The sequence below is a fragment of the Melanerpes formicivorus genome, unplaced genomic scaffold, assembly GCF_026170545.1.
Source record: "Melanerpes formicivorus ecotype bairdi unplaced genomic scaffold, bMelFor1.0.p_v2 SCAF_35, whole genome shotgun sequence".
In the NCBI taxonomy this organism is placed as follows: Eukaryota; Metazoa; Chordata; class Aves; order Piciformes; family Picidae; genus Melanerpes; species Melanerpes formicivorus.
In genome coordinates, this window is record NW_027142387.1 from 6,005,988 (window position 1) to 6,033,973 (window position 27,986).

The 27,986-nt window shown below is 48.2% G+C and overlaps 2 protein-coding genes across 5 annotated transcripts in view; one reads left to right on the forward strand and one right to left on the reverse strand.

Moving 5' to 3' along the window:
• Positions 1–25,128, reverse strand: PEX1 (peroxisomal biogenesis factor 1). Of its 4 annotated transcripts, XM_068157004.1 has the most exons (25): positions 24,896–24,961; positions 24,147–24,383; positions 23,699–23,842; positions 22,195–22,278; positions 21,867–21,981; positions 21,022–21,785; positions 20,561–20,680; positions 19,632–19,755; positions 18,472–18,581; positions 17,427–17,527; positions 15,580–15,712; positions 14,375–14,471; positions 13,335–13,505; positions 11,692–11,846; positions 11,238–11,427; positions 10,495–10,661; positions 8,939–9,073; positions 6,810–6,874; positions 6,017–6,159; positions 5,836–5,939; positions 4,565–4,741; positions 3,681–3,911; positions 2,335–2,535; positions 1,560–1,690; positions 1–241 (listed from the first exon to the last, which is right to left on the reverse strand). In XM_068157004.1, exons 2-25 carry the CDS (start codon positions 24,285–24,287, stop codon positions 157–159), a joined length of 3,888 nt encoding a protein of 1,295 aa, XP_068013105.1. In that variant the 5' UTR covers positions 24,288–24,383; positions 24,896–24,961; the 3' UTR covers positions 1–156. The 4 variants fall into 4 exon arrangements, with proteins under 4 accessions (XP_068013105.1, XP_068013106.1, XP_068013107.1 ...); XM_068157005.1 differs by lacking the exon at positions 24,147–24,383 and having other exon boundaries at positions 24,896–25,128; XM_068157006.1 differs by lacking the exons at positions 21,867–21,981; positions 22,195–22,278; positions 23,699–23,842; positions 24,147–24,383 and having other exon boundaries at positions 24,896–24,976.
• The window catches only part of RBM48 (RNA binding motif protein 48), a 5,576-nt gene continuing 2,697 nt past the window's right edge, over positions 25,108–27,986 (forward strand). Inside the window, exon 1 of the mRNA XM_068157009.1 lies at positions 25,108–25,485. Coding sequence (XP_068013110.1) covers positions 25,375–25,485 — 111 coding nt within the window. The 5' untranslated portion in view covers positions 25,108–25,374. The remainder of the gene's footprint in view (positions 25,486–27,986) is intronic.

Genomic DNA, 27,986 nt, shown 5'->3' on the forward strand with positions numbered 1-27,986 from the left:
GCCAGTGTTCTCTCAAAAATTTAATGGCAGTCTGGAGGGAGATCATTGTCTTCCAAACAGTGCTGCAGGAACCAGTCTGCACTGATATCAATAACTGATGTCATCACCTTGGTCATTGCCAGGTTCAGATCAGCAATTGGAAGCCAAAAGGGGTTATTATGCTAGAGTGATTTTTTGTCCCGGTCTGAATGCTGAGCCCCCATGGCCTTTTCTCTTCCGGGGATTCTGAAAATTCTCATACCTGGGAAGAGAGAAAGACACCAGGAGAATGTCAGGAGATGATTTGGTCTGCAGGTGCCTCTGCAGCTACACAACTCCAACATGGCTACAGATGGTTAAGGAGCTTTTTATCTGAGAATCACAGAATGGGTTGGGTTGGAAGGGACCTTCAAGATCATCTTGTTCCAACTCCCCTGCCATAGGCAGAGACAGCTTCCACCAGGCCTGCTTGCTCAAGCCCCCAGTGAGCCTGCCTTTGAACACTGTCAGGCTTGGAGCCTCCACTACTTCTCTGGGCAACCTGTCCCAGTGCCTCACCACCCTCATGGGCAAGAATTGCTTCCTAATGGCTCATCTCAGTCCAGCTTCTCCCAGTCTGAAGCCATCACCCCTCTTCCTGTCATTCCATGCCTTTTTCAGAAGTCCCTCTCAGCTCTCCTGGAGGTCCCCTTCAAATCCTGGAAGGCTGCTCTAAGGTCTTTCTGGAGCCTTCTGTTCTCCAGGCTGAACAAGCCCAGAGAGGAAGAGGGCATGGCTCAGCCCTGGGGATCAGGAGCAGTTTTCCTCTACAACCCAACTCAGCACTTTCCAGCTTCCTCTGATTTTCTTTACATTTCTGAGGGGGGCAAGGAGGGCCAAGGAAGAGAAGGGGGCAGGGTGGTACAGGCTCCTGGGAGGCATCTCTCGCGCTCCTCCTTTCCTGTCCCTTCTCTTTCCCCTGTTCTAATATCTGCTTATCTGTGTATCAGCTGAGGAAGAGAGCCTCTCAACGATCTCCATCTCACACCCTGATAACATTCCAGCTTTTTTCACTACAGCCATTTCCAAGTCTCAAGAGTCACATTCTCCTTTTCACTGTTTATACTTCTGCAAGCTATTAGTCTTTTCCCAGCCACTGCAGCTACAAAGTCCACCACAGAGTCAAACCCCAGCAACTCTGAAACTATGAGGGGATGCTACTCAGTAGGAGCAGGAAGGACCTAGCTCCGAGACTTGGAGATCCAGTCACAGAATCATTAAGGTTGGAGAAGACCTCTTAAGATCCTCAAGTCCAACCATCAACCCAGGTGGTAGAGCTGTTCATATAATAGAGGGGTTTGGTGGTCTGTGATTAGAATTTCTAGGTCCTACATTAATAAAACCAACAAAGTAATTCACTACTAAAAGTATTTTCCCTTTCCCCTGTATAATTTAATATTTCTGAAGAAAATTTGCTGTCAGAAGCTGTTCAGTTCTCCTGCCATCTCCCACATGGAAGAACCATGCTTCTGCTGACTAAGACCAGATCTCCACACCAGCTCTCCACTGAATTCACAACTACTCCAGCATTTAATACTTACAGGTCAGTAAAGTTCTTCCAGTCCTCCTGGCTGATAGATGGCCTTGTACCTTCCAGTGCAGTCAGCAGATGGGACGGGGTAATGACAAAAGTGTTCTTGGCAAGCACTGACTGATTCAGGGTGCTGTCCTCCTTGAAAACAGAGCCATGGACAAAGAAAATCACCACAGGAACACAGTGTCAGGAGGGTCAGCAAATCCAGAACCTACTCATAACATGGACAGAAAAACGTGTTATGAAGACAGTCACATCTTCCCCTCCCCACCATAGCAATAGTGTAGAAAGAGGAGCCAGTACCTGAAGGGACTGCAGGAGAGCTGGGGGGTGGAATTCGGACAAGGGCTGAGAGTGACAGGACGAGGGGCAGTGGCTTTGAGCTGGTAGAAGGGAAACTGAGACTGAAGATGAGGAAGAAATTCTTTCCAGTGAGGGTGGGGAGACACTGGAACAGGTTTCCCAGGGAGGGTGTGGATGTCCCCTCCCTAGAGGTGTTCAAGGCCAGGCTGCAGGAGGCCTTGAGCAGCCAAGCCTGGTGGGAGGGGACAGGTCCCTACCCATGTTAGCGGGCTGGAACTGGATGATCTTGAAGGTCCCTTCCAACCCAAACCATTCTGTGAACTCTTTAGTTACAGGATGGTTAAATCTGGCTTTGCTTCCTCAACTTTTGACTCATTTCTCTTGGCAGGGTTAATTAGTTAATATTACAGCAGAAATTATTTATTGTGGGGACAAAACAGCAAAGTGTTAAGAGTAACTAGTTGGACAAACTGCCATACCCCACTCTTGCTTCTGCAGCTGGCTTTGGTGGCACTGATTTCTGTCCTCAGGTGCTCTGCTTGTTGCTCCTGGTGATTCTCCAGGGAATCCTCTTGAGAAGCTGTTCTGAGCACTGTAGGTTGGGATGAGGCCACATCACTCTGTGTCACACTGGTAAAGTCATGAGTGATGGAGTTTGGTCCAGACAAACACAAAGAGCTCTGAATGAACCACAAAAACAAACAGATCAGCTTCTTACGGAGACAGAGGAGCAACTTCACCAGGAAGATTTAATCTACAGGTCAGCACAAGCTTGCACTCACTGGCAAAAAGAGACTGTCTCGTAAAAAGCTATCACATCCATCAGGTTTGAGACACAAAGGTTTTGGTGGTTGGAAACTGCCCAGCAGAAAAAGACCTGGGGGTGGAGGCCAAGAAGGCCACCAGCATCCTGGCCTGGATCATCAATAGTGGGACCAGCAGTACCAGGGAATTTATTGTCCCCCTGGACTCAGCACTGGGCAGGCCACATCTGGAGTCCTGTGTCCAGTTTTGGGGCCCTCACCACAAGAAACATTCAGGTGCTGGAGCAGGTCCAGAGAAGGGCAAGGAAACTGGGGAAGGGCCTGGAGAACAGGGCTGGTGTGGAGCAGCTGAGGGACCTGGGGGTGTTTAGTGTGGAGGAGGATGAGGGGAGACCTCATTGGTCTTTACAACTCGCTGAAAGGAGGTTGGATCCAAGTGACAGCACAAGAGAAAAGGGCCTTAAGTTGCCCCAAGGGAGGTTTAGGTTGGATGTTAGAAGAAACTTCTTGACAGAAAGGGTTCTCACAGCCTGGCACAGGCTGCACAGGGAGGTGGCTGAATGCCCATCCCTGGAGGGGTTTCCAAGAGGCAGAGTTGTGGTGCTGAGGGCCATGGTTCAGCCCCAGCCTTGGCAGAGTTAGAGAATGGTTGGAGTGGATGAGCTTAAAGGGCTTTACAACCAATTCTTGAAAGGTGGATGGTCACTATTTAGTGAAAAACCAAACCACATTGGACAAATCCAAACCTGTTTGGTATAATCAACTTGGAAAGGCAAAAAGCCACTGGAGCAGACTAGTGTGAATGCAGTTTGCATCATCAGGTATTAGGCAGTATAGGGGGATTTTGATTTTCAAGTCCCACAGAGAAGTCCATGTGGATTTTGTCAGGTAACATCCATCCATCCATCCATCTCCCCCCCACACCATGGATCACAAGGTATAGGATGAGGCCTGTTTGAAGAACCAAGCAGACAGAACGCCACACCGTTTGCCCAGCCCAATGTTAATGCTTCCTGATGGATATAATGAGACAATTCATCCTCTTAAGCAGTGATTTTTACCAGCTCTGAAGGGGTTCCATTGCCCAGCTCCGATTCATAAGAGCTTCCGAAGTAAATCCGATACATGTTGGACCTTGGATCTTCGGGCAGCAAGTCAGACATGTCTAAAGAAATGAGAGATTGCTCTAATCCTGCTTCTCCATCCAGTGCTGAGTCCTCTGAGCCACTGCTGTGGTTTAGAAAAACCATGGAAGAGAGGCTGAAGTCACTGTCAGAACTGGAACCAAAGTCCTGTGACAGAGAGCAGAGGTTGGAAGCGTTAACCCATAACTAGCTGCAGTCTGAATTACATTTGGAAATCAAAGCATTGATTTATCACCTAGCAGTCTGGGAGCACATCTCCAAGTGTTTTGATACAAGCCAGTGCCAAGAACTTGGGCTTCATGATAAGGAGATGATAGTCTTAAGATTTTTTTTGTTTGCTATGAAGACTCTCAGTGAGTGTTGGGAAAATTCATAGAATGGCTTAGGCTAGAAGGGACCTCAGAGATAATCCAACCTGATGCATTCTGTGAATCATCTAGCCCAACCTCCCTGCAGCAGAATCAACTCTTATTTTGTGTTCTGCTTTGAGTAAAAAGCTTGAGTGACGAGGAGGTCCCATATCAGTGTGCCCTTAGTGCTCCTGCAAGAGTCCAAAGAGAATCAGAGAATGGCTTAGGCTGGAAGGGACCTCGGGGATCATCTACTCCTCAACTTCTCAACTAGACTTGGCTGCTCAAAGCCTCATCCAGCCTGGCCTTGAACAGAAAAAAAAAGAAAGAAAAGATGGACTAGAAAAAAAAACAGGGGAAAAAAAAGAAGAAAAAAAAGGATAAATTGAACCCTTTCAACTATATCAAAATCAAAAGAGCAGAAACCTCTTTGCCACCAGCTTTGTTTACCTGTGTTAAACCTGAGCCTAGACTTGTATGGATTGCCTCTAGCTGGGCGTTGTACAACAAAGCTTTTAGGTCAGCCCCAGTGAACTGCTCTGTTTTTGCTGCCAGCTCCTGAAGGTCCACATCGTTAGCCAGGGACAGGGAATGGCTGAGAGCTTTCAAGATTTCATAGCGTGAGTTCTGTGAAGAGAGAGGAGAAAAAGCAATCAATCATGCCAGTGAAATAAGCTGGCATCTTTATCCTGATCACTGCATACTGCCTGGGGCTGGCACAAGCAGCTTCCTAGCTGACAGAGGATCTCATCCAGAGGAGATCCTGCCCTAAAAGTTGTCACCATAGGACAGGCAGTAATCAGCCTTTAAAATGCAGGCAAAGAGTTTGCTGTGTTCATAGATTGCAAGATGCATAGAATGGTTTGGGTTGGAAGGGACCGTCAAGATCATCCAATTCCAACCCTCTGCTATGGGCAGGGACACCTCCCACCAGCCCAGCTTGCTCAAGGCCTCATCCAGCCTGGCCTTGAACACCTCCAGAGATGAGGCAGCCACAACATCCCTAGGCAGCCACAACGTCCCTAGGCAGCCTGTTCCAGTGTCCCACCCACCCTCCTACTGAGGAACTTCTTCCTAAGATCCAGTCTAAATCAATCAACAATTAATTAATGCCTATTAAATGTGAGCATTAACACCAATTATAATATTAATGCCAATTACACATGACTATTAACAGCAATTAGAGTGGCAGAGTTCCTCTTCATTATTTAAAGCAACGTCTTTCCCTGTTGTGTTTGGTGCAGCCTCTTTTAGACACTTCAAGAAACTGTTTGTTGTTATTGTTCAGGAAACATAACAAGGGTGGATTTGGACTGGAGATTAGGAAGAAATTCTTTGCAGTGAGGGTGGGGAGACACTGGAACAGGTTGCTGCTCAGGGAGGTCCTGGATGCCCCCTCCTTGGAGGTGTTCAAGGCCAGGTTGGATGAGGTCTTGGGCAACCAAGTCTAATTGAGAGGTGTCCCTGCCCATGGCAGGGGGGGTTGGAGTAGATGATCTCTGAGGTCCTTTCCAACCTGAGCCATTTTGAGATTCTATGATCTGTCCTTCTGTAAAGGGAAGTCTGACAGAAGTGAAAAATCTCCATTTGCCTGAATGCTCATATTCTAAACCAGAGGTTTAAAAGCAAAAAACCAAAAACCACCCAAAAAGGAGAATAAAGCCCCTTAGTCTGATGGAATTTTGTTCTCCTCTCTCAGACCAAACAGTTTGTTTCCTCACCTGGTCAGGAGGTGGACAGTACAGGCACTTATCCAGTCGGCCTGGCCTTAACAGAGCAGGGTCGATCAAATCTGGGCGACTGGTAGCAGCCAGCACATAAACCCCTTGGGACAGAGCAGGAAAAGATGATTAACACCTGCTCAGGCTTTGCAGAAGAAGAATCAGCCAGATGAAGGGTTACCTTGTAAGCCTTCCACCCCATCCAGTTGAGTCAGCAGCTGGTTAACCACTCGGTCAGTAACTCCTGTGTTGTCATGACCACGGCGAGGAGCGATGGAGTCAAACTCATCGAAGAAAACGATGCAAGGCTTAGCTGCCTGAGCTCTGGCGGTGGAGGGAACAAAAAAGCAAATACAAAGGCCACAGTTACATTCTGGTTAGTTTTGGGTTGCAGGGCTGGTGAAGGAGAAGCTGGGCACGAGCCAACAGTGTGCACTTGCAGCCCAGAAGGCCAGTGGGAGCCTGGGCTGCATCAAACGCGGCACGGCCAGAGATGGAGATGGGGGATTCTGCCCCTCTGTTCTGCCCTGGGGAGACCCCAGCTGCAGTGCTGCGTCCAGCCCTGGTGGAGTGGGTCCAGAGCAGGGCCACAAAGATAATCAGAGGGCTGGAGCACCTCTGCTGTGGTGACAGACTGAGGGGTTTTCACTGATATTCATGGAGAGTGTCTGGTCAACTCAATCTTCTGGCCTGGCCAAGTCAGAAAAGGGCAGGGAAATGTGGAATTTATGAACTCATAGCGGGCTGGACTAAAGGAACTCCACAGGTCCCTTCCAAGCCCCTACTATTCTGTGCTCTGAGCCAAAAGGCTCAGCTCTTAGCCAGTGACAGCCAAGATGTAAACATCTGGTTCAGCACAACTAGCTCAGATGCTTCTGTGGTCTGATGCCCTATCTCTCTAGGACAAAGAGGATTTCTTGGAGCTTCAAGCAATAAAAATCAGGGCTGCTATCACAAATCTTTCCAGAGCCAACCTGCTAAAGATGTCCCTCACTGCTTGCTCGCTTGCTCCAATGTATTTGCTGAGCAGCTCTGGGCCCTGGAAAATCAAAGGGAAAATAAACATCCATTTAGGGTCAGTTTCTTCATGTGGAATTCAACAGCAACAGAGACGTATAGGGAGGGAACTGAGTTGTGCCCAAGAGAGGGGAATCTCTGAACAGCAGAGCCAAGGGGCCTAGGGAAGCTAAAAGCATCTTTTAAGCATTTCAACTTAGTTTAAATAATAAGAATTTTATATAATACCCTTAAATAATACATTTGAGATAGTAATAAATTCAAGTAGCAATAAATGTAAAGAATAAGAACTTTAAATAATCAAGGTAAAAAATACATTTAAGTGATAAAAATAGTTTTTATTAATAAAGGCAAGGAATAATAAATGTAAGAAAGAATTCAAAGGAACACATTTAAAATAATAATAATGCAGTCATAGTTTGAAATAGGTTTAAACAATACTTTTTATTAATAATGTAAATAATAACCTTTAATAATAAATATAACTCCAAGAATAATTTTAAAGAATAATTTTAAGTAATAGTAATTTAATACTTTAATAATTTTTATCAATCTATTTAAATAACAATAAATGTAAACAGCAAGAATTTCAAATACTAATTTCATGTAACAGTTTTCAGTGTCAAAATAATACTGTTTATTAATGAGGCTTTAAATAATAGCCATAATAATAAATTTAAATAATAACTAATAAATTTGAATAATTTAATACATGCATGGGCAGTGACTGGCTGGAAAGCAGCCCTGAGGAGAGAGACTTGGGGGTGCTGGTGGATGAGAAGCTCAACATGAGCTCTCAGTGTGCACTTGCAGCCCGCAAAGCCAATCAGATCCTGGGCTGCATCAGGAGAAGTGTGGCCAGCAGGTCGAGGGAGGTGATTCTCCCCCTCTGCTCAGCTCTGGTGAGAACCCACCTGGAGTACTGCCTCCAGTTCTGGAGCCCCTATTACAAGGGGGATATGGAGGTGCTGGAACATGTCCAGAGAAGGGCCACGAGGATGAGCAGAGGGCTGGAGCTCCTCTCCTATGAGGACAGACTGAAGGAGTTGGGGCTGTTCAGTCTGGAGAAAAGAAGGCTCCGAGGTGACCTAATTGTGGCCTTCCAGTATCTGAAGGGGGCCTACAGGAAGGCTGGGGAAGGACTTCTCAGGATCTCAGGTAGTGATAGGACTAGGGGGAATGGAATGAAACTGGAGGTGGGGAGATTCAGGCTGGATGTGAGGAGGAGGTTCTTCACCATGAGAGTGGTGAGGCACTAGAGTGGGTTGTCCAGGGAGGTGGTTGAGGCCCTGTCCCTGGAGGTGTTTAAGACCAGGCTGGATGAGGCTCTGGCCAGCCTGATCTAGTGTGGGGTGTCCCTGCCCATGGCAGGGGGGTTGGAACTAGATGATCCTTGTGGTCCCTTCCAACTCTGACTGATACTATGATACTAAATAATAAAAATAATTGTAGATATTTTTATAACAACTTTCAATCCTAATCCTTTAAGAATAAACAATTTAGGAATTTTAAAGAACTATACTTTAACATGACAATTTGTATTAATAATTGTAAACAACCACCTTAACTAATCATTTTAATACCAATAAATCCAAATAATGACAAATGTAAATACTAACAATAAACATTAATAAGTTTAAATAATACTACTTTAAAATCATAATAATTTTAAGTACCATTTTAAATACTACTACTAGCAGTGAACAGTAATAGTGTCAGACACTGCTTGGCATGTTTCTGCTCCAACAGAGCATCTCTGACAGCATCCCAAGGCAGCAGCTGCCCCACTTATTTTCAAACAAGTTGCAAACCACCTTGCTCAGTTTCATTGGCCACTGGAACCAAAATCCACTTACCTCTCTTTATTAAAGACAGGAAATGAAGAACATCTGATTAAAATTGCAGAGTTCTGCCTAATGACTCATTATGAAACCCATTTCTCAGTAATCAAACTGTTCCACAAGTCAGCTGCTGGGATACCCAGAGACACAGCAGATGTTCAGCGTTTCTGATCTGGGGATTTTGTCCTCACAGGTATTCTCTTCTGCTAACAAAATGAATCAATTAACCATCAAAACCTCCTTACCTTGATGCTGATGAAGTTCATTCCACTCTCCTGAGCAACAGCTCCAGCTAAGAGAGTTTTTCCTGTTCCAGGGGCTCCATAGAGCAGGACTCCTGACCTCTGTCGTATGGGCAGCTTGGCGAAGAGCTCTGGGTACTGGAAAAGGTCCAATGAGACATCCTCTAAAATCTGCCATCCTGAGCTGGATGCTGACAGCAGGGGGCTGGAGCACCTCTGCTGTGGGGACAGGCTGGGAGACTTGGGGCTATCCAGCCTGCAGAAGAGAAGGCTCCAGGAAGACCTTAGACCTGCATTGCATTCTCTGAAGGGGACCTACAGGAAGGCTGGGGAGGGAGTGTTCAGAAAGGCCTGTGGGGTTAGGACTGAGGGGCAATGGTTTGAAACTGGAGCAGAGGAGATTTAGGTTGGACATCAGGAGGGAGTTCTACACAATGAGAGTGGTGAGACAATGCAACAGGCTGCCCAGAGAAGTGGTTGAGGCCCCATCCCTGGAGACATTCAAGATCAGACTTCTTGTGTCCCTGGGCAGTCTGGTCTAGTTGGAGGTGTCCCTGCTGACTGCAGGGGGCTTGGACAAGATGACATTTGAGGATCCCTTCCATGCCACTGCATTCTGTGAGTTTGTGATCACTCACTAGTGTCGATTTTTGTCTAAGCAGGATGTGTCTAATTGCTGTTGCCCACATCACAGCAGGTCCTTTGGACTGCTATTGGTTTCCTTGGGGCTGATGTGGGTTCCTAGGCTTCACACAGGTGGCATTTGAAATGGGTGGCTCATATCTTTGCTGGGAACTTCAAACAAGGCAGAAAGGCCCAAGTGAGATAAAAGGATTTGCAATCACCAGAAGAGAACCCTCCAGCAAAAGCACTGCAGAGGACAGCTGGAAATGTGACCTTTACTGAGCCAAACCACAACCTATAGCTTTTGCCTTTGGTATTTGGAAGAGGGAAGGTCTAGTGGAAGGTGTCCCTGCCCATGGCAGGGAGGTTACAACTAGATGATCTTGAAGGCCCCTTCTAACCCAGACCAGTCTTATGATTCTATTCAGGGGAAGGAGAAAGAGTCTTCCAGCACCTGAAGACTGAGAAGCTACAAAAGTAGCTTACAATCATACCTACCATTGGGTTTGGGTTGGAAAAGCCCTTTATGATTACTGAGTCAAATCATTCTAACTCTACCAAGGCTGGGGCTAACCAGCCCTAACGTGGCCCTCAGCACCACATCTCTGCCTCTTGGAAACACCTCCAGGGATGGGCATTCAGCCACCTCCCTGGGCAGCCTGTGCCAGGCTGTGAGGACCCTTTCAGCCAAGAAGTTTCTTCTCATGTCCAACCTAAACCTCTGCTAGTGCAGTTTGAGAGCCATTTCCTCTCATCCTATCATTTCTTCCAAGGGAGAAGAGACCAACCACCACTTAGCTCCAGCCTCCTTTCAGGGAGTTGTAGAGAGCCAGAAGGTCTCCCCTCAGCCTCTTCCTGTCAAGCACCTGGTCACACCTCAGCCACTATCTTTCCCCTGCTAACATCATGCCCAGAACTCCAGGAATGAATGGTACCTTCGCAGGTAACATGATGGTATCCATCAGGATTTGCCTCACATCTTTCAAGCCACCAATCTTGTCCCAGCCAACATCTTTAGGCTTATGAAGGTTGACATTTCTCAGAGCTAATGGAGTGAAATCTTGCAGAGCTTTCTGAAAATCCACAGTTGACAGATTCAATTCTGGTTAAAAAAAAGAAAGAAAGAAAATATCCTGAAGAAACAAACCCCAAACCCAACAACAACAGCCACAAGAACACGGCCCCACAGCAAAACCCCTCCAATAGAGAGCAGAATAGAATAAACCAGGTTGGAAGAGACCTTAAAGATCATTGTGTCCAACCTATCATCCAACACCACCCAACCAACTAAACCATGGCACCAAGCACCCCATCAAGTCTCCTCCTGAACACCTCCAGTGATCGTGACTCCACCACCTCCCCAGGCAGCCCATTCCAATGGGCAATCACTCTCTCTCTGTAGAACTTCCTAACATCCAACCTAAAATATCTAACAATAAAATATATCTGAAACATAAAAACTGGCTTGTGGGTTCTGCTTTACTCCTAGAATCATCATAGAATGGCCTAGGCTGGAAGAGACCTCAGAGATCGTCTCATCCAACCTCCCTGCATGGGCAGGGCTGCCTCTCAAGGAGGCCAGGTTTACTCAAGGCCCCATCCAACCTGTCCCATCCACCTCCCCAGACTGGCTGGCAGGAGTCAGGGTATGACAGAAGGCATTTTGTTGTCAGCATACCAGCACCGTGAGATGCACCCTGGTTGGAAACGCAGGCGTGAACAGCACGATCCACCAGCATGGTCAAATCTCTGGCCACAAAGCCTTCTGTTTCCTTTGCGACACGCTGCAGGTCGAGCTCCGGGAGCTTCTTTACCTCAGAACTCAGTTTGCGTTGGATTATGGAATGCAGCATGTCGCATCTTTGCTTCTGGAAGAAGGGTGCAGGAAGTGTGGAGTGAGCTCTTTGTATGGATTTCAGGAATTCATAAAGTAAACACAGGCTAAAATGTCTCTAAACATTTACATGTCACCAAAACTCCCCAGTAACAACAGCTGAGCAGGCAGGAATGTAAGCAAATCGATCGCACAGCACCACAGAGCTCAGGTTTTCAGGTTCCTTCTGGTTTAGCAGTGCTGTATTTGAGGCTGAAGGCAAAGCAAACAATATTTGAAGCATTTCACCTGCATTTACCTGATCTGGAGGTGGGATGCGCTTGAAGCACTGGAACAGGTGAGTTCCTTGAGCCGCCACCAGGGAAGGATGCAGGGAATGTTCCGACTCACTGGTGGCCATCAGTGCCATCAGACTCCCCATGGCAATGGCTTCTTTGATCAGGTCTTTCAAAACTAGACAGACAAAAGCATTGCTCCATGAAGAGCAAAATGACAGAGAGCCTGCATTTCAGCACACATATTTCATAGTATCATAGTATTCAGGGTTGGAAGGGACCACAAGGATCATCTAGTTCCAACCCCCCTGCCATGGGCAGGGACACCCCACACTAGATCAGGCTGCCCAGAGCCTCATCCAGCCTAGTCTTAAACACCTCCAGGGACAGGGCCTCAACCACCTCCCTGGACAACCCATTCCAGGGTTTCACCACTCATGGTGAAGAACTTCCTCCTCACCTCCAGCCTGAATCTCCCCACCTCCAGCTTCATTCCATGAGTTTCTGAGTTTAGATTTTTAATTCCCACATTTAAAAGTTGTATTCTCACATTTAGAGTGGGTTTTGTTCCCACATGTGGAGGTTTTACTCCCATATTTAGAATGTTTTTATTCCCATATTTAGAGTTTTTTTTTTAATTCTCTAATATTTTAGAGAACTTTTGATTCCCATATTTATTTAGAGGTTTTATTCCCACATTCAGAGTGGGTTTCATCTCTAGGTTTAAAGGGTCTTTGCCCATATTTAGAGGGGTTCCCCCCCCCCCCCCATATTAGAGATGCTCATCTTGATAATTCAACTTTGATTTTGGTTTGCAACTGAACCACTGCCTAGATTTTAGGGAATAAAAAAGGAGCTCTCCAGAGGATGTCAAGACTACAACTGCTGGAGTTGGCTGGAAAAGTAAGAAATGATAGAAAAAGAAATAAATGACTGCAACCTAAATGATTGTAAATTAAATGAATGACTGTAAATTAAATCATTGCAAATTAAATTATTGGAAAATAAATGACTGTAAATGAAATAAATGATTGGAAATCAAATGTCTGGAGATTAAATTATTGTGACATGAACACATTACTGTAAAATAAATGACTGTAAAATGTACAAATGAATGCAAAATAAACCCATTCTTGTAAACTAAACCAAAAGTTTCATAAAGCAGGCCAAGTAGGTTCCTAAAGGAGTTACTCAGCTAACAGCAGTTGGTGCTAAACATCACCAAGTGTCAGATTTAAACATCTCTGTCACCATCATGATGGCAAACAAGCTCCATTTTAATGTCACCTGTAATATTGACCCTAGCATTTATGATCAATTAAGCTGTAATTTTAAAGCAATTGCAGTGTTCCTGAGTGCATGAACCGTGTAAAGAGAGGCTGAGAAGATTCTACCACTGGCAGTGGGACTAGCAAGAGGCACCACATCTGCACTCTGGTGTATGTACCACTCAGAATGACTCCAAGCTCCAGAGTGAGCTGTTTCCACTCAGCTTGTGCTCCACAAATGCTCTACAAACAGTCTAGAGAGTACAATCTGTGAGCCCCTGACGAGGTCCAGAGGCAGCAGTGACACAGACAGAAGTGTCCAGGCAGAACAACAAATCAAGGCCAAGGAATCCTGGCTGCACCCTCCCTCTCCCCAGCCACAGGCAGCACAGCATTACCACAAGCAAGTCTGCTGCTCTGAGTGGTCTCGGGGCTGCTCTCATGCTCTGCTGTAGAAGGTGCTCCAACAATGTGATCCAGATCATCCAGCAGAAGAAGGGATGGCTGCCTCCATGCTGCCTCTAAGAAAGCTTCTTCCATGTTTTTCCTTATGGTTACCAATCTTTTTCCTACAACAGAAATACAACTGTAAGGACAGGACAGATAGGAGAAACAGGAGCAGACTGACCACAGCTGCCTCTCCTAACACCACATTTGTGGAGCATAAGGATGAGGCCTTGAGCAACCTGGTCTAGTGAAGATGTTCCTGCCCATGGCAGGGGATTGGAACCAGGTGATCTTGAAGGTCCTTTCCAACCCAAACAAGTCCATGAATCTATGAACTCTACTCCTATAAACCCAGCTCCATGATTAAACCAGAGTCCACAGTCAGGAAAGAAGAAAGTCCACATCCTCCATTAAGAAAACACTAGGAGGATCTCCCTGCCCTAAAAGAAGACTCATCATCTGGCCAGCAGGGCAAGAGAAGGGATCCTGCCCCTTTCCTCTGCTCTGCTGAGACCCCACCTCCAATACTGCCTCTAGCTCTGGTGTCCCCAGCATAAGAAGGACACAGAGCTGATGGAGTGCATCCAGAGGAGGCCACAAGGACGGTCCAAGGGGTGGAGCTGCTGTGAGGACAGGCTGAGGGAGCTGTGGTGGCTCAGCCCGGAGAGGAGGACTCCCTTAGGTGTCATTAACAGCTGTATAACCACACACACCTGACACTGCCTAACAATCCAAAACGAGCCTGGCAAGGATAGTTTGAGTTTAGTGGTGGCAGGTGGGCCAGAAACTGCTAGAAGTGTGAAATCAGCTGTTGGCAGTTGTATTTTCAGCAGGTTGTTGAAGCCACTGATTGCAGAGCATCAAACATCCTTGCAAAACAGTGAAAATGCTACCAAGATAGTTCAGACTAAAACAGAAGAACTTCCTAATGCTGCTCCTTCATCACACAGCAAACATTGGAGATGAAAAAGAAAAGCAGCCATGCTCATACCTCTGAAAGCTTTGCAATCAATCACCTCCACGTGAGCATCCAGCCTGTGGGATGCTTCTTTGCAGATGGCCTTTGCCAGCGTTGACTTTCCACTGCCCTACAAAAACAAACAGGAGCTGATGTCAAGTGACAGGAGTGCTTCCTACTGTTCCTGGGGAGCTTTTGTCCCACGTCACACCAGTTCAGAAGCTGGGAAAGCCGTCAGCACACTGGGTTTGTTTCAGTGCAATATGGTACTAAATGGAATCAAGGAATTGCTTTGGTTGGAAAAGGCCTTTAAGATTATCAAGACCAACCACTCCCTAACTCTTCCAAGCCTGATCCCTCAGCACCACATCTACACAGCTTCTAAACCCCTGCAGGGCTGGTGACTCCATTGCCTTGGGCAGCCTGCTCCAATGCTTAACAACTCTTTCAGTAAAGACATTTTTTCTTCTCATATCCAACCTAATCTTTCCCTGCTGCAGCTTGAGGCCATTTCCTCTCATCCTGTCACTTGTTACTAGGCAGAGGAGACCAACTCCCACCTGGCTCCAGCCTCCTTTCAGGGACTTGTAGAGCCAGAAGGTCTCCCCTCCAGACTAAACACCCAGGTCCCTCAACTGCTCCTCACCAGCCCTGTTCTCCAGACCCTTCCCCAGCTTCCTTGACCTTCTCTGGACCTGCTCCAGCCCCTCAGTGTCCCTTGTGGAGTGAGGGCCCCAAAATTGGACACAGGACTCCAGATATGGCCTCACCACTGCTGAGCCCAGGGGGACAATCCCTTCCCTGCTCCTGCTGGCCACACCATTGCTAATCCAGGCCAGGATGCTGATGGCCTTCTTGGCCACCTGGGCACAGCCTGGCTCATCTTCAGCCAGCTGTCAAACAACACCTCCAAGTCTTTATCTGCCAGGCAGTTTCCAGCCACTCTACCCCAAGCCTGGAGCATTTATGGGGCTGTTGTGACCAAATGCAGGACCCAGCACTTAGCCTTGTTGAACCTCATCCCAATAGCCTCAGCCCATGGATCCAGCCTGGCCAGCTCCCAATGGATCACCACAAGAGGTGAGAGGAAAATAAGTCTCGATTCCATGGCCATTTTAGGTTAGAACACAGGAGACAATTCTACATTCTTACATTCATTCTATTATTTCAGAGATTCTACAAACATGAAGAATCCTCTGAGGGAAGGAAGTGCAAGCAGTGAGTAGTGCAGACCATACCTTTCCTCCCGTGAGCAGCAGCCCTCCACTGCGCAGCCCTGCAGCAACAGCAGCCAGCTTCTGAGACAGCGGCCGCCCCAGGAGGCTGTGACTGATGTGTTCAAAGGAAGAGGCTCCTAACCTGTCCACTCCTCTGCAGAGCAAACACAACATCAAGAGGCTTAGGGCAGCATCACTGCACCTGCTCTAAACTGCAGTACCCTGCACTGTGAGGAAGTTTGGGTGCTGACACTTTGTGACCTTCTGCAAGAAAGAGCTAAAGTCACTCAGCCTGAGGAAACAGCAGCTCTGTTCTGCAGTAGTGGTACAGGGGACACAGACAAACAGTGCAGACTCCCCCCCAGCACAGCTGTGTGGCAAAATGGCATCATTACACACCATCCCAGCATGAGACAGGCCTCAGAAGATAAGAGCTGATCATCTTTAGGGGATTCATCTGCTTGAGTGCCTGAGGAACAACCTGCTATGAAATGGAAGCAACTGGTCAAACATGGAGCATGCTTGGGGCAGAACATTTCATAGAATCAGTTCTCAACCTCTTCAACACACTTCTCAACACACACTTCGTTTGAGGGCATCCTTACCCTTCACCAGTCCTAAATATGTATGACTTTCACCACCTCTCAGGTCCACCAACAGACAGGCTGTCAGCTTTGTCAGGTCAACTTTAAATGCAAAGTGTTGTTCCATGAAGACTGGCATGAACAAACAGATCCTGCTTTCTAACATCCCTACCCTACCACATCCCTCACCACCACACTACTCCCACATCAGTTCCCACTCCTTCCTCAGTATGTTCCTCAGCAGCTTTTCACACCACCACCAGCATATTGCCACAATGCTTCAAGTCTCTTGTGTCTCCTCTGCCTCAGCTTGACTTCCAGTTTGCTGCATGTTACCACTGCCTTCCTTTACACAGCTCTGCCTACACCTTGTTAAGTAGAAGGCTCCAGGGAGACCTTAGAGCAGCCTTCCAGGATTTGAAGGGGGCCTCCAGGAGAGCCAGAGAGGGACTTTTCACAAAGGCATGGAGTGGCAGGACAAGGACTGGAAGAAGCTGGATTGAAATGAGCCATGAGGAAGCAATTCTTGCCCATGAGGGTGGTGAGGCACTGGGCCAAGTTGCCCAGAGAAGTTGTGGAAGCTCCAAGCCTGGCAGTGTTCAAAGCCAGGCTGGATGAGGCCTTGAGTAAGTTGCTCTAGTAGGAGGTGTCCCTGCCTATGTCAGGGTAGTTGGAACTAGATGATCTCTAAGGTCCCTTCCAACCTAAATCATTCCATCACTCTATGATTCTGATAAATCTTGTAGTAACTAAGTGCCTTCCAGACTCATACCATTAAACACAATTAAACAAAGAAAGAGGTTTAAGCTGCTGTGGGAGGAGGCCTGACAGAGTACAACATATCCTAAGTTCTCATTCATTTGGAAACCCAGCTGAATACCAGAATCACAGAATCACACAATGACACAATGCTAGGGGTTGGAAGGGACCTCAAAAGATCATCCAGTCCAACCCACCTGCCAAAGCAGGATCACCTACACCAGGTCACACAGGAAACCACCCCAGTATCCCTCACTGCTGTGCAGAGGGATGTTTCATACTATTGTGAAGCACATCAAGACCTTCAGTCACAGGAAGTTTCCTACTCACTGTAGTAAGAGTATTCATAGGATAAAAAGAACCATCTGCATATGCCTGGATAAGGTCTGAAGCTGACACAAGCCAAAAGATGGAAAGAGTTTAGTTTTAGGCCTGGCTTAATGAAAAAAAACACCCAACAATGTTGGTGGAAATGAATTTTGTTTTAATCCCCATTCCTATTCCACCCCCCTAATTTTGACTCACCCTAAATCATTTAAGTTGGGGTAAGGAAGGGTCCTGTCTCTATCACACACAGGTGGCTGGTTGTCATCATCAGCTCTTCCATCTAGAGGGTGTAAAAGAACCTACAAGAAAGCAAAGAGTTAGCATTTTGCATTAAATATAGCCCCAGGAGAAGTACCTCCCTGATCCTGGAACTGCCTACACAAACTGCTGCATGTGTGCTTTGCTGAAGCTTCCTGCACTTGAAAGAGATGCATTGGCAAGACAAAAAAGGCAGAGAAACAATGTAAGCAACCAGCTCAGCAGGAGGTGTCCCTGCCCATGACAGGGGGTTCCAATTAGATGACCTTGAGGGTCCCTTCCAGCCCAAACCATTCTCTGAGTCTATAAAAATCCAACCGAGTGCTTACAGTGATGTAACAACCCATGATTAGATCAGCTCTTTCCCCACCTGTAACTACTTGTTCTCCTATTGTGCTGGCATGGGCACTGGTGAGGCAGGAGAGTGAATCAGATCAGGACTTTGACCTGGGTGAACAGGAAGCTGACAAAACCTTGGCTTTTTCCATCCACGGGAGTTTTTCAGCCAGTTCACTGGGGCCCAGCGTGGAGAGCTGGGCAGGCAAATGGGGCTGCCAGAGAGGCTCACAGGTAAGAAGAGGCTGACAGTGCTGTTTAATGCACTTATTACCTGTCACTAACACAATTTGTAGAAGCCTTCTACTCTTACAGTACCAATAGAAGTAATACTCTTGGTTTAGTCTCTTTGGAAGAGGAATCCTAAATATTGCAGCCCAATTCTATCCTGAGCACTCAAAACTCTCTGCTGAAATTTGACTCTACCAGTTTAAAAACGACAGAATGTTATCTGAACCATAAACCTGGAGTCATGGGCACTGGTTCAACAGGAATTAAGGCAATAATCCTACTATTAAGTGGAAATATTTATTCTGCTGAGAAAAGAAAGGCTGAAGAAACAGAAGCACAAAAACTAAATCTACAAGGAGGCACTGAAGCAAATATTACAACTTGAGTTACTTGGTACCTGATACTATCTGATATTTACTTGTATGTTAGTCTTTTGCAGCAAACTGGGACCCAGTACAAAAATATCCTCAGGTTTCTTTTCTTCAGTGTGTGCAGGATGCACCACACTGAGGACAAACTCCTCCACTCCTGTAAAAACCCAAGGAACAGTTATTAACATTTCAAAGACATTCAGCTTTTATTCCTCACAAGAAGAAAGAGATGAGGGAATGTAAGCCAAAAGGAAGGGATAAAAAAGCTCCTTATTATTAAAGCATAAATTCCTGCTCAGTTTCAGTGCAGAGAGAGCCATTAGGTTAAATAGTGTGGGTGCCAGCCAGAGGGAGCTGGACAGGCTGGAGAGGTGGCTGAGGAGAATTTCATGAGGTTCAATAAGGCAAAGTGCAAGGGCCTGCCTGCACCTAGGTTGGGGCAGTCCTAGATATCAATCCAGGCTGGGGGTGATGAAATTGAGAGCACCCTTGCAGAAGAGGAGTTGAGGGAGCTGGTGGAGGAAAAGCTGGACATGAGCCAGCAATGGGCACTTGCAGCCCAGAGGCCAATGGCAACCTGGGCTGAATCCAAAGCAGTGTGGCCAGAGATGCAGAGAGGGGATTCTGCCCTCACCTGCACTGCTGTGTCCAGTTCTGGTGTCCCCATCATAAGGACACAGAGCTGTTGCAGTGAGTTCAGAGGAGGCCACAAAGATGATCCAAGCACTGGAGCACCTCTGCTATGAGGACAGGCTGAGGGAGCTGGGTTTTTCAGCCTGCCGAAGAGAAGGCTCCAGGCAGACCTAACAGCAGCCTGCCAGTACCTGAGGAGGCTACAAGAAGGCTGCAGAGGGACTGTTTGCAAAGGCCTGCAGGGACAGGATGAGGGGCAGTGGTTTGAAATGAGAACAGAGCAGATTGAGATTGGATGTGAGGAACAAGTTCTGCACCATGAGGGTGCTGGAACACTGCCACAGGTTGCCCAGGGAGGTGGTTGAGGCCCCATGCCTGCACATATTCAAGGTGAGGCTGGACAAGGCCCTGAGCAAGCTGCTCTAGTGGAGGATGTCCCTGCTGAGTGCAGGGGGGTTGGATTGGATGACCTTTGGAGGTCCAACCCAAACCATTCTATGACTCTATGAAATGGCACATGGCTGAAGGCAATCCCATCATGGCCAGATCAGCTACAGCACAGCCCAGTGCTCACCTTCTTTAACAGCCAGCGGGATACAGTCAGTGCTTGGCATGAGCCATGGGAGATCATCAGCAGTGGAAGCCTGCAGCCAAGAACTGAAAGCAGATTTCACATCACCTTCACTTACATCTTTATGCTAAATAGGAACAAAGAAAGAGGGAAATTAGACAAAACAAGGTCTTAACAACTGTGTTCTTAATATGCATGAGGCATTTTGTTCCTCTTGTGGTAGCAGAAAGATGGAAGGCAATCCAAGAGTTCTAAATACTCTTCAATTACAGCATTTTGCCAACAACCACCATTTCTAGCAAGTGCTCTGTGGAAAGCACCTTAAGTGTATCACAGGCTTCCAGTACCTGAAGGAGGCCCACAAGAAAGCTGGGGAGAGACTTTTTACAAGGGCTTGTAGTGATAGGATGAAAGGGAATGGATTAAAACTTAAGGAGGGGAGACTTGGACTGAATATTGGGAAGAAATTCTTTCCAGTGAGAGTGGGGAGACACTGCAACAGGTTTCCCAGGGAGGTTGGGGGTATCACCTCCCTAGAGGTGTTCAAGGCCAGGTTGGATGAGGCCTCGATCAACCCGGCCTAGCAGGAGAGGGGGTAGAACTGGACCATCTTTAAGATCCCTTCCAACTTAATCCATTCTATCAACCTATGAACCTCCTTAAATTAAGTGCAAGTAATTTAGACTTACACAATAAAAAGAAAATGGCATCATCCAAAGCAGAAATTCCTTTGGAATGGTGTCAGACATGACAGGCAAGTTCAAACTATCTTCTAACAAATGAAAACAAAGAAATATTGAAACAGCCCCAGCCTTGACTAGAGCAACTAGAAGAGCTTCATGGTCCCTTCCAACCCAAACCAGTCTATGAATCTACGAACACTATCAGTTTTCCAGTCCAGGAGCAAGTAATGACCAAAAATATCAACTCACTAAGTTCTGTTTGGGTTGCAGTCTAAGGGAGAGAGGAATCTGAGGAACAGATTCAACTGATGTAATCTGGACTGTTGAATGCATTCCGATGCGCAGCTTTTTTCTCAGACCATCTGGAATCTGAAATATTGGAAAGAAAAGGAAAAGGAAGTATCAGAAAGCAAAGCAGTGAGAGCATTGCTAACAATCTCTCCAGCTGATCATCACTCTGTGTAGTGGTTGTAATCTGCGAGGGAATTAAGAAGGAAGCCATAAAATGGATGATGGCATCCAAATCGGGTGCTCTCATGCACACTTGATGTGCCCCTGGGCAGCCTGATCTAGTTGGAGATGTCCCAGCTGAGTGCAGGGGAGGGTTGGGCAAGATGACCTTTGAGGGTCCCTTCCAACCCAATGCAATCTGGGAGTCTGTAAAATATTACTCAACCAAAAGCCCAAAAGATTAGTGTGCTCCAACTGACCCAAACTCTTCCAACGTGTCGGCCTTCCCCACCGTGGCCACCCTCTATGACACTCTTCAGGTCTTCAAATCCATTCCAAATGATTTGAACAGGAGATGCCTCACTGGGGGCTCGAGTGCTGTTAGAGCTGGAAGGGGTTTTGTCTTCTGTGCCAGTCAAGGGCTTTTGCTTTTCAAGTGGCTGACCTTGCTTGGCTTCTTGGTGACGCTGTCTTGGGGAAAGCAGCTCCCTAATTTTCCCATAGGAAACAACAGGATTTGGATCCAAGTCAATGAATTCCAAGTTCCAGGGAAAAACATGAATGGAATGGGATCTCAGGAAAGCATGAGTGGCAGAAGCGTTCTGCACGCTGGGAGGCTGGCACTGACACACTCTAAAGACGGAATCCATGTGAATTAAGTTCAACCTGTCTTTGAAGCTGCTCACCGCTTCTTTGTCACACAGAGCCCTTTGTTTCTGCTCAGCTGGGTGAGAGAAAACACTCCCTAGGAAATTCCAGATATTAGGGAGAACATTTGAGCCCAAGGTCGTGTTTCCATCCACCTTACTCTGTTCAAGGCCTCCTGGCTTTAAGTAAGGTTGGCTGGCAAAAGGGTCCTTCACTGTTTCTTCATGCTCCATGTTCTTTCTCACGAAGCTTCTGAGCAAGGTGTCCGTGGAAGGCATGCTGGTGACCTTCTCCTCATGCTGTCGTGCTTTGGGAAGGATCAGAAGCTCTGTGCAGGGCTCTAATCTCCCATAGGAGGCTGCTGGCATAAGTGTACCTGGGGATGAACAAAGCAGGTGAATGGATGCACACAAACCATCTTACCCAAGGTGCCAGCAGAGCCCTTCCTGCTGCTCACCGATCTGGATGTAAACGTGAGTGTGCTGCTCAACCCAGACAGGGAAGATGGCTTTTGGAAACACCACTCTGATCTGGTCAAGAAGATGTCTCTCAAGAGAGGATGCATGCAGTTCCTGGGGAAATGTGACAGTACTGTAAATCAAACACTGCACACAGCTGGCTGAAGATAACCCCCCTGCTTCTCTTTCTAATGCACCACATGAAACATTAAACACCATTAAATCCCAGCACACTTAAGTGTTTCCTCAGGGGCTGCACAAAACTGCTTGTGTCAAACCCTCTGTCGTCTACATTGAGCACTTGAAGAAGGGAGAAGGTTTAATTACCAGAATTTCCCAGTCATCTGTGGAGAGTGGTTCCACTTCTACTTGCTGACAGGAGGAGACATGGGAACAGGGTTCAAGAAATACCTGGCAGGAGTAACATCATTTCAAAATATTTAGCTTCTTTCTTTGGAACATGGAAAAGCTTCACCTTTAACTCAACTAGAGAACTGGCAACTCCATCACAGGATGGTGGGGCTCAAAGGGACCTCTGGAGATCACCTAGTCTGACCCTGGAGACATGTCCCTGGAGACATTCAAGATTAGACTTGATGTGGCCCCTGGGCACCTCTAGTTGGAGGTGTCCCTGCTGACTGCAGAGGAGTTGGACAAGATGACCTTTGAGGGCCCCTTCCAACCCAATGCAATTTGTACATCTGGTAAAGGAGGTTCACCCAGAGTAGGCTGCACAGGAACCTTGGACACCCAGAAAGAGTCTACAAAGACGACTCCACAACCTCTCTGGGCAACCTGTCATTATGTTTTCACTGTGAACACCCATCTTCTTAATGCCACCAGATAATTCTTGTTCAGCATGAGGGGAATGGATTGCACTGGCCATGCCTGGGGAGCTTCAGTAAGCTGTGAAAGGAAGGGAATGTATAAAGCATCAAGAGCTCCATCAGCTGGTAACAAACAATCCCTCCTCCATGCAGACTGAACACGTAATCACCCTTCCATCTCTTAATTTTTAAATGTCCTGGCCTCCAGAAAGCACAAATTTAGATCAGGCAGAGACAGGTGAAGATGTGAGAAAAAAGTACTACACAAAAGCAAAATCAGGTCCTTTATGAATGGAGTGTAGCCAGCAGATCAAGGGAGGTTCTTCTCCTCCTCTACTCTGCCCTGGTGAGGCCACAGCTGGAGTACTGTGTACAGCTCTCGGCTGCCTGGTTCAAGAAGGACAGGAGAGGGTACAGCAAAGAGCTACAAAGATGCTGAGGGGACTGGAACATCCCTGTGATGGGGAAAGACTAAGAGAATTGGGGCTGTTTAGTATGGAAGAGAGCAGCCTGAGGGGGAATCTCACCAGTGCCAACCAATGCTTATCGGGTGGCAGTCAGGACGATGGGACCAGGCTCTTGTCAGTGATGCCCAGTGGCAGGACAAGGGCTAAGGGGCAGAAACTGGAATGTCAGAAATTCCTCTAAGTGAGGAGGAAATTCTTTAATTTAAGGGTGACAGAGCACTGGAGCAGGCTGCCCTGAGAGGTGGTGGAGTCTCCATCTCTGGAGACATTCAAAACTTGCCTGAATGTCTTCCTGTGTGACCTTCTCTAGGTGACCCTGCCTTGGTAGAGGGGTTGGACTTGATGATCAGCAAAAGTCCCTTCCAACCCCCAGTGTTCTGTGAATATGTGATTTCATGACAGCCTTTTCTGAGCAGATATAAACAAAGCAGCTGTCTAAACACATGAGCAGAAAGCTTGTAGCCCACTTGTAAATCATGACCTTTTCAGGTCCTGTGCTACTTAAATAAGAAAACCCCAAAAGACTGCATTTCAAACCTGTTCTCCATCTGCAATGCCAAGTTTCTCTGCTAACTGTCTGTTAATCTCTGCAATACTTTCACCCTGGTGACCTCGATGCCTCATTTCTATCCAGCTCAAAAACGCAGGCTGATGACCACAGGACAATTTCACAGCTTGGCCCTAGGAGTTTCAAAGAAATAAAATAAAGGAACGTCAATGAAGCTCAATAAAGATGAGGATTAGTTATTCTAAGCTGTGTTTGATTAGAGAGATCAAAGGAATTCAAAATACTTCCTGGATTTCATGTGCTCTGTTTGAAGTTTGCAACAATTAGCAGCACTTACAACGTGCTGGTGAAGGGTGCTTCTATCAGCAGCAGGGGAAATAAGAGCAGATTTTTTTTCCCTTTTTTAAATGTTTGTTTGTTTATTTTTGCCCTTGTGAAACAGCCTTTTTGGTGTTGGGAAATGAGCAGGTTACACACACTGGGTGAGGTCAGCCAGGCTGGGAGAAGATCTGCCAGGACTGTGGCTGCCATCTGTGCTCCTGCCTCCTGCTCTTCACACACCCATTCCTGCCATTTTTTATTCTGTTCTGTTGGCAGATCTTTAATTCTTGTGTTCATCACACCAGGGCTGCACACAGGCTTCGCTCTGGTTTTCGTGTCTCAGGTGCACTTCCTGCAGCTGATCCCTGTGTGTTGCATGGCAGGAGTCCCTCCCTGTAGAAGGATACAGAGTGAATGATTTATGTACGCCAACAAGGACGATTCTGCTTGGATTTACCACTTCACCTCCTCCCTTAAAGATTCATTTCCACATTATTTGGTCAATGCTGGCCAGATACTGTGAACATTGATATAAAATTCATAGCACGGAGAATTTGCCCGACTGCACACGGAGGCAAACTGCAACCTTCCCTGTTTTTTATCAAGGAGGAATGACAGGACAGGGCCATTCCCTGCCAGGTCGCGCAGGCCCCGCTTCAGGGACTGCCCACAGGAGCCGAGACTCCGGGTTTCTCCCCTCAAGTGCAGTGGGAGACTCGGGTGCTCTGTCACCACTGTGACAGCGCAGCTGGTGATGAGGAGGGCTGAGGGGGGAGAGGAGGAAGAAGGGCTCTCTGTGTCACCACGGCAACGCGATGTTGGCGGAAGAAGACGATGCCTTCCCATAATCCTCTCTGACGGAGCCGTCCCCCCGCCCAGGCCCCGAGCGGAGCCGCCCCCGGTACCTGCTGCAGGCGGAGCTGAGAGACCAGCTCGGGAGGCAAGTGCAGGAAGCAGTCCCGGGTCCCGCTCAGGACGACAGTTACCACGGCGGCTCCACCTCCGCCGGGGTTGCCGCTGCCCCACATTGCCGGCGGCCAGGCAGGGCCTGGCTTGGCCTGGCCGCCCCGGAGCCCGGCGCCCCTGCGCGCGCGCTCCGCCCTAGCAGGGAGCCGCCTACTCGCCGCGGGCAAGAGGGCCAAGGCCTTCCCGAGATCCCCCCCGCCGCTCCAAGGCAATGGTATGACCCATAGCCAGCCAATGGAGGCGCCACCTGTATCCATTCCCTGCTTCTGATTGGCCTCTCTATCGAGAGCTCCAGCTCGCTCTGTGTCACTACGCCATCAACTCTCGCCTCAGCGGGAGCCAATGCGTGCTGTCCGTCTCCTGTTTTCTCGGCGAGCAGCTAGAGCTGCCTAAGTGGGGCGCGAGGAGTCACAGGAAGATGGCTTCCGGCGACGGCGCGCTGGGCGATGTCTGCAAGCACCATACGCAGCTGGGGGTCTGCGAGACGCGAGCCAAGTACCGGGAGGGGCGCAGGCCGCGAGCTGTGAAGGTGGGACCGGTCGCGGTGTGACGGGCTGGGCGCTGTGTGTGGGCCCCCTTTGCTGCAAGGGCAGCCGGGCGCTGCTGCATCGGGACGCGCGTGGGGCGGCCCCGGGCCCAGAACGGGCTGGAGTCGCGCGGCCCGCAGCCCAGTTTGCTGGCGGCAGTTTCTGGGGGCTCAGGGGCTTACCACCGGCTCCTTCCGCTCTAGCTTATATGGTCGCCCCGTTAATACTTGGCCCTGTTCTGGTGTTTCTCGGGTCTTCCTCTCTCCGCGGTGCTGAAGTGCAGCGGGTCCTAGGCTCAGGCAGGCAGAATAGAATAGAATAGACCAGACCAGGTTGGAAGAGACCTTCAAGATCATCACGTCCAACCTATCAGCCAATCCAACACCACCTAATCAACTAACCCATGGCACCAAGCACCCCATCAAGTCTCCTTCTGAACACCTCCAGTGATGGTGACTCCACCACCTCCCCGGGCAGCCCATTCCAATGGGCAATCACTCTCTCTGTATAGAACTTCTTCCTAACATCCAACCTGAACCTCCCCTGGTGCAGCCTGAGACTGTGTCCTCTTGTTCTGGTGCTGGCTGCCTGGGAGAAGAGACCAACATCCGCCTGTCTACAACCTCCCTTCAGGTAGTTGTAGAGAGCAATAAGGTCACCCCTGAGCCTCCTCTTCTCCAGGCTAAGCAGCCCCAGCTCCCTCAGCCTCTCCTCATAGGGCTTGTGTTCCAAACCCCTCACCAACTTTGTTGCCCTTCTCTGGACTCGTTCCAGCAAGTCAACCTCCTTCCTAAACTGAGGGGCCCAGAACTGGACACAGGACTCGAGGTGTGGCCTAACCAGTGCAGTGTACATGGGCAGAATGACCTCCCTGCTCCTGCTGGCCTTCTTGGCTGCCTGGGCACACTGCAGGCTCATGTTCAGGTCCCTCTCTGCCTGGCTGCTCTCCAGCCACTCTGACCCCAGCCTGTAGCACTGCATGGGGTTGTTGTGGCCAATGTGCAGAACCCAGCACTTGGATGTGTTCAGTCTCATGCCCTTGGACTCTGCCCATCTGTCCAGCCTGTTGAGGTCCCTCTGAAGAGCCTCTCTACCCTCCAGCAGATCAACTCTTGCCCCCAGCTTGGTGTCATCAGCAAATTTACTGATGATGGACTCAATGCCCTCATCCAGATCATCAATAAAGATGTTAAAGAGGATGGGGCCCAGCACCTATCCCTGGGGGACTCCACTACTGACTGGCTGCCAGCTGGATGTGGCACCATTCACCGCTCTCTGGGCTCAGCCCTCCAGCCAGTTCCTAACCCAGCTCAGAGTGCTGCTGTCCAAGCCATGGGTTGACAGCTTGGCCAGGAGTTTGCTGTGGGGGATGGTGTCAAAGGCCTTGCTGAAGTCCAGGTAGACTACATCCACAGCCTGCTCCACATCCCCCAGGCAGTCACCTGATCATAGCAGGAGATCAGGTTGGTGAGGCAGGTGAGGCCCTTCCTAAATCCATGCTGGCTGGGCCTGATCTCTTAGCCATCCCGTAAGTGCTGTGTGATTACACTCAGGATGACCTGTTCCATGATCTTGCCTGGCACTGAGGTCAGGCTGACAGGCCTGTAATTCCCTGGCTCATCCAACCGGCCCTTCATATGGATGGGCATCACGTTGGCCAGCTTCCAGTCATCTGGGACCCCTCCAGTGAGCCAGGACTGCTGAAAAATGATGGAGAGCGGCTTGGCCAGCTCCTCTGCCAGAAGATACCAGAAGGAATAGCTGGAGTTGGGTCTGGTGATTCTCCTCAATTACTTCATGCCTGAGAATTTAAGTTAATCACTTATGCATGAGGACTAATAGGCTAGTTCTGTGCATAACATAAATCCAGATAGCAAGGGAACTTGTGGAACTGAACACTGCAGTTCGTGGTCAACATGCTGTTGGGGTCTCAGTGCTACTAAATTCTGCAGGGCTCACCTGCACAAGGCTGCTTTTGTACTTCTCTGGTGTTCAGCAGCTCCTGAGAAGATGAAGGGAGGGCCATGCATGCTGGGCCTTGCCTGCTGCATGGAGGTTAGAGCCAGGTGGGGGTTGGTCTTTTCTCTCTAGTAACAAGTGATAAGAGAAAATGGACTCAAGTTGTACCCGCAGAGGTTTAGGTTGGACATGAGAAGAAACTTCTTGACTGAAAGGATTCTCAAAACCTGGCACAGGCTGCCCAGGGAGGTAGCTGAATGCCCATCCCTAGTGGTGTTTCAGAGAGGCAGAGAAGTGGTGCTGAGGGCTATGGTTTAGCCCCAGCCTTGGCAGAATCACAGAATGGTTGGACTGGATGATCTTACAGGGCTTCCCAACCAAAATGTCCCAAAGATTCTATGGCAGGGTTTGCTTAGTGTGTGTGTAGCTACTGTGCCATGTGCTGCACTGGCACCTTCTGGGACTGACTCAAGAAGATGAGCAAGCTCCTAAGACAAGAAAAAATGGTGACCTATTTGCAGAGAGCATCTTTTATCAACCAGTC

Bases quoted from the DNA above. Each gene is read 5' to 3' on its own strand.
- PEX1 (XM_068157004.1), bottom strand. From the start codon at position 24,287: ATGAACACAAGAATTAAAGATCTGCCAACAGAACAGAATAAAAAATGG. The intron at 20,681-21,021 runs GTCAGTTGGAGC...CCAATATTTCAG, and splicing joins GACACGTTGGAAGAGTTTGG to ATTCCAGATGGTCTGAGAAA. The intron at 18,582-19,631 runs GTGAGCACTGGG...GGGTTTTTACAG, and splicing joins CCCGCTGGCTGTTAAAGAAG to GAGTGGAGGAGTTTGTCCTC.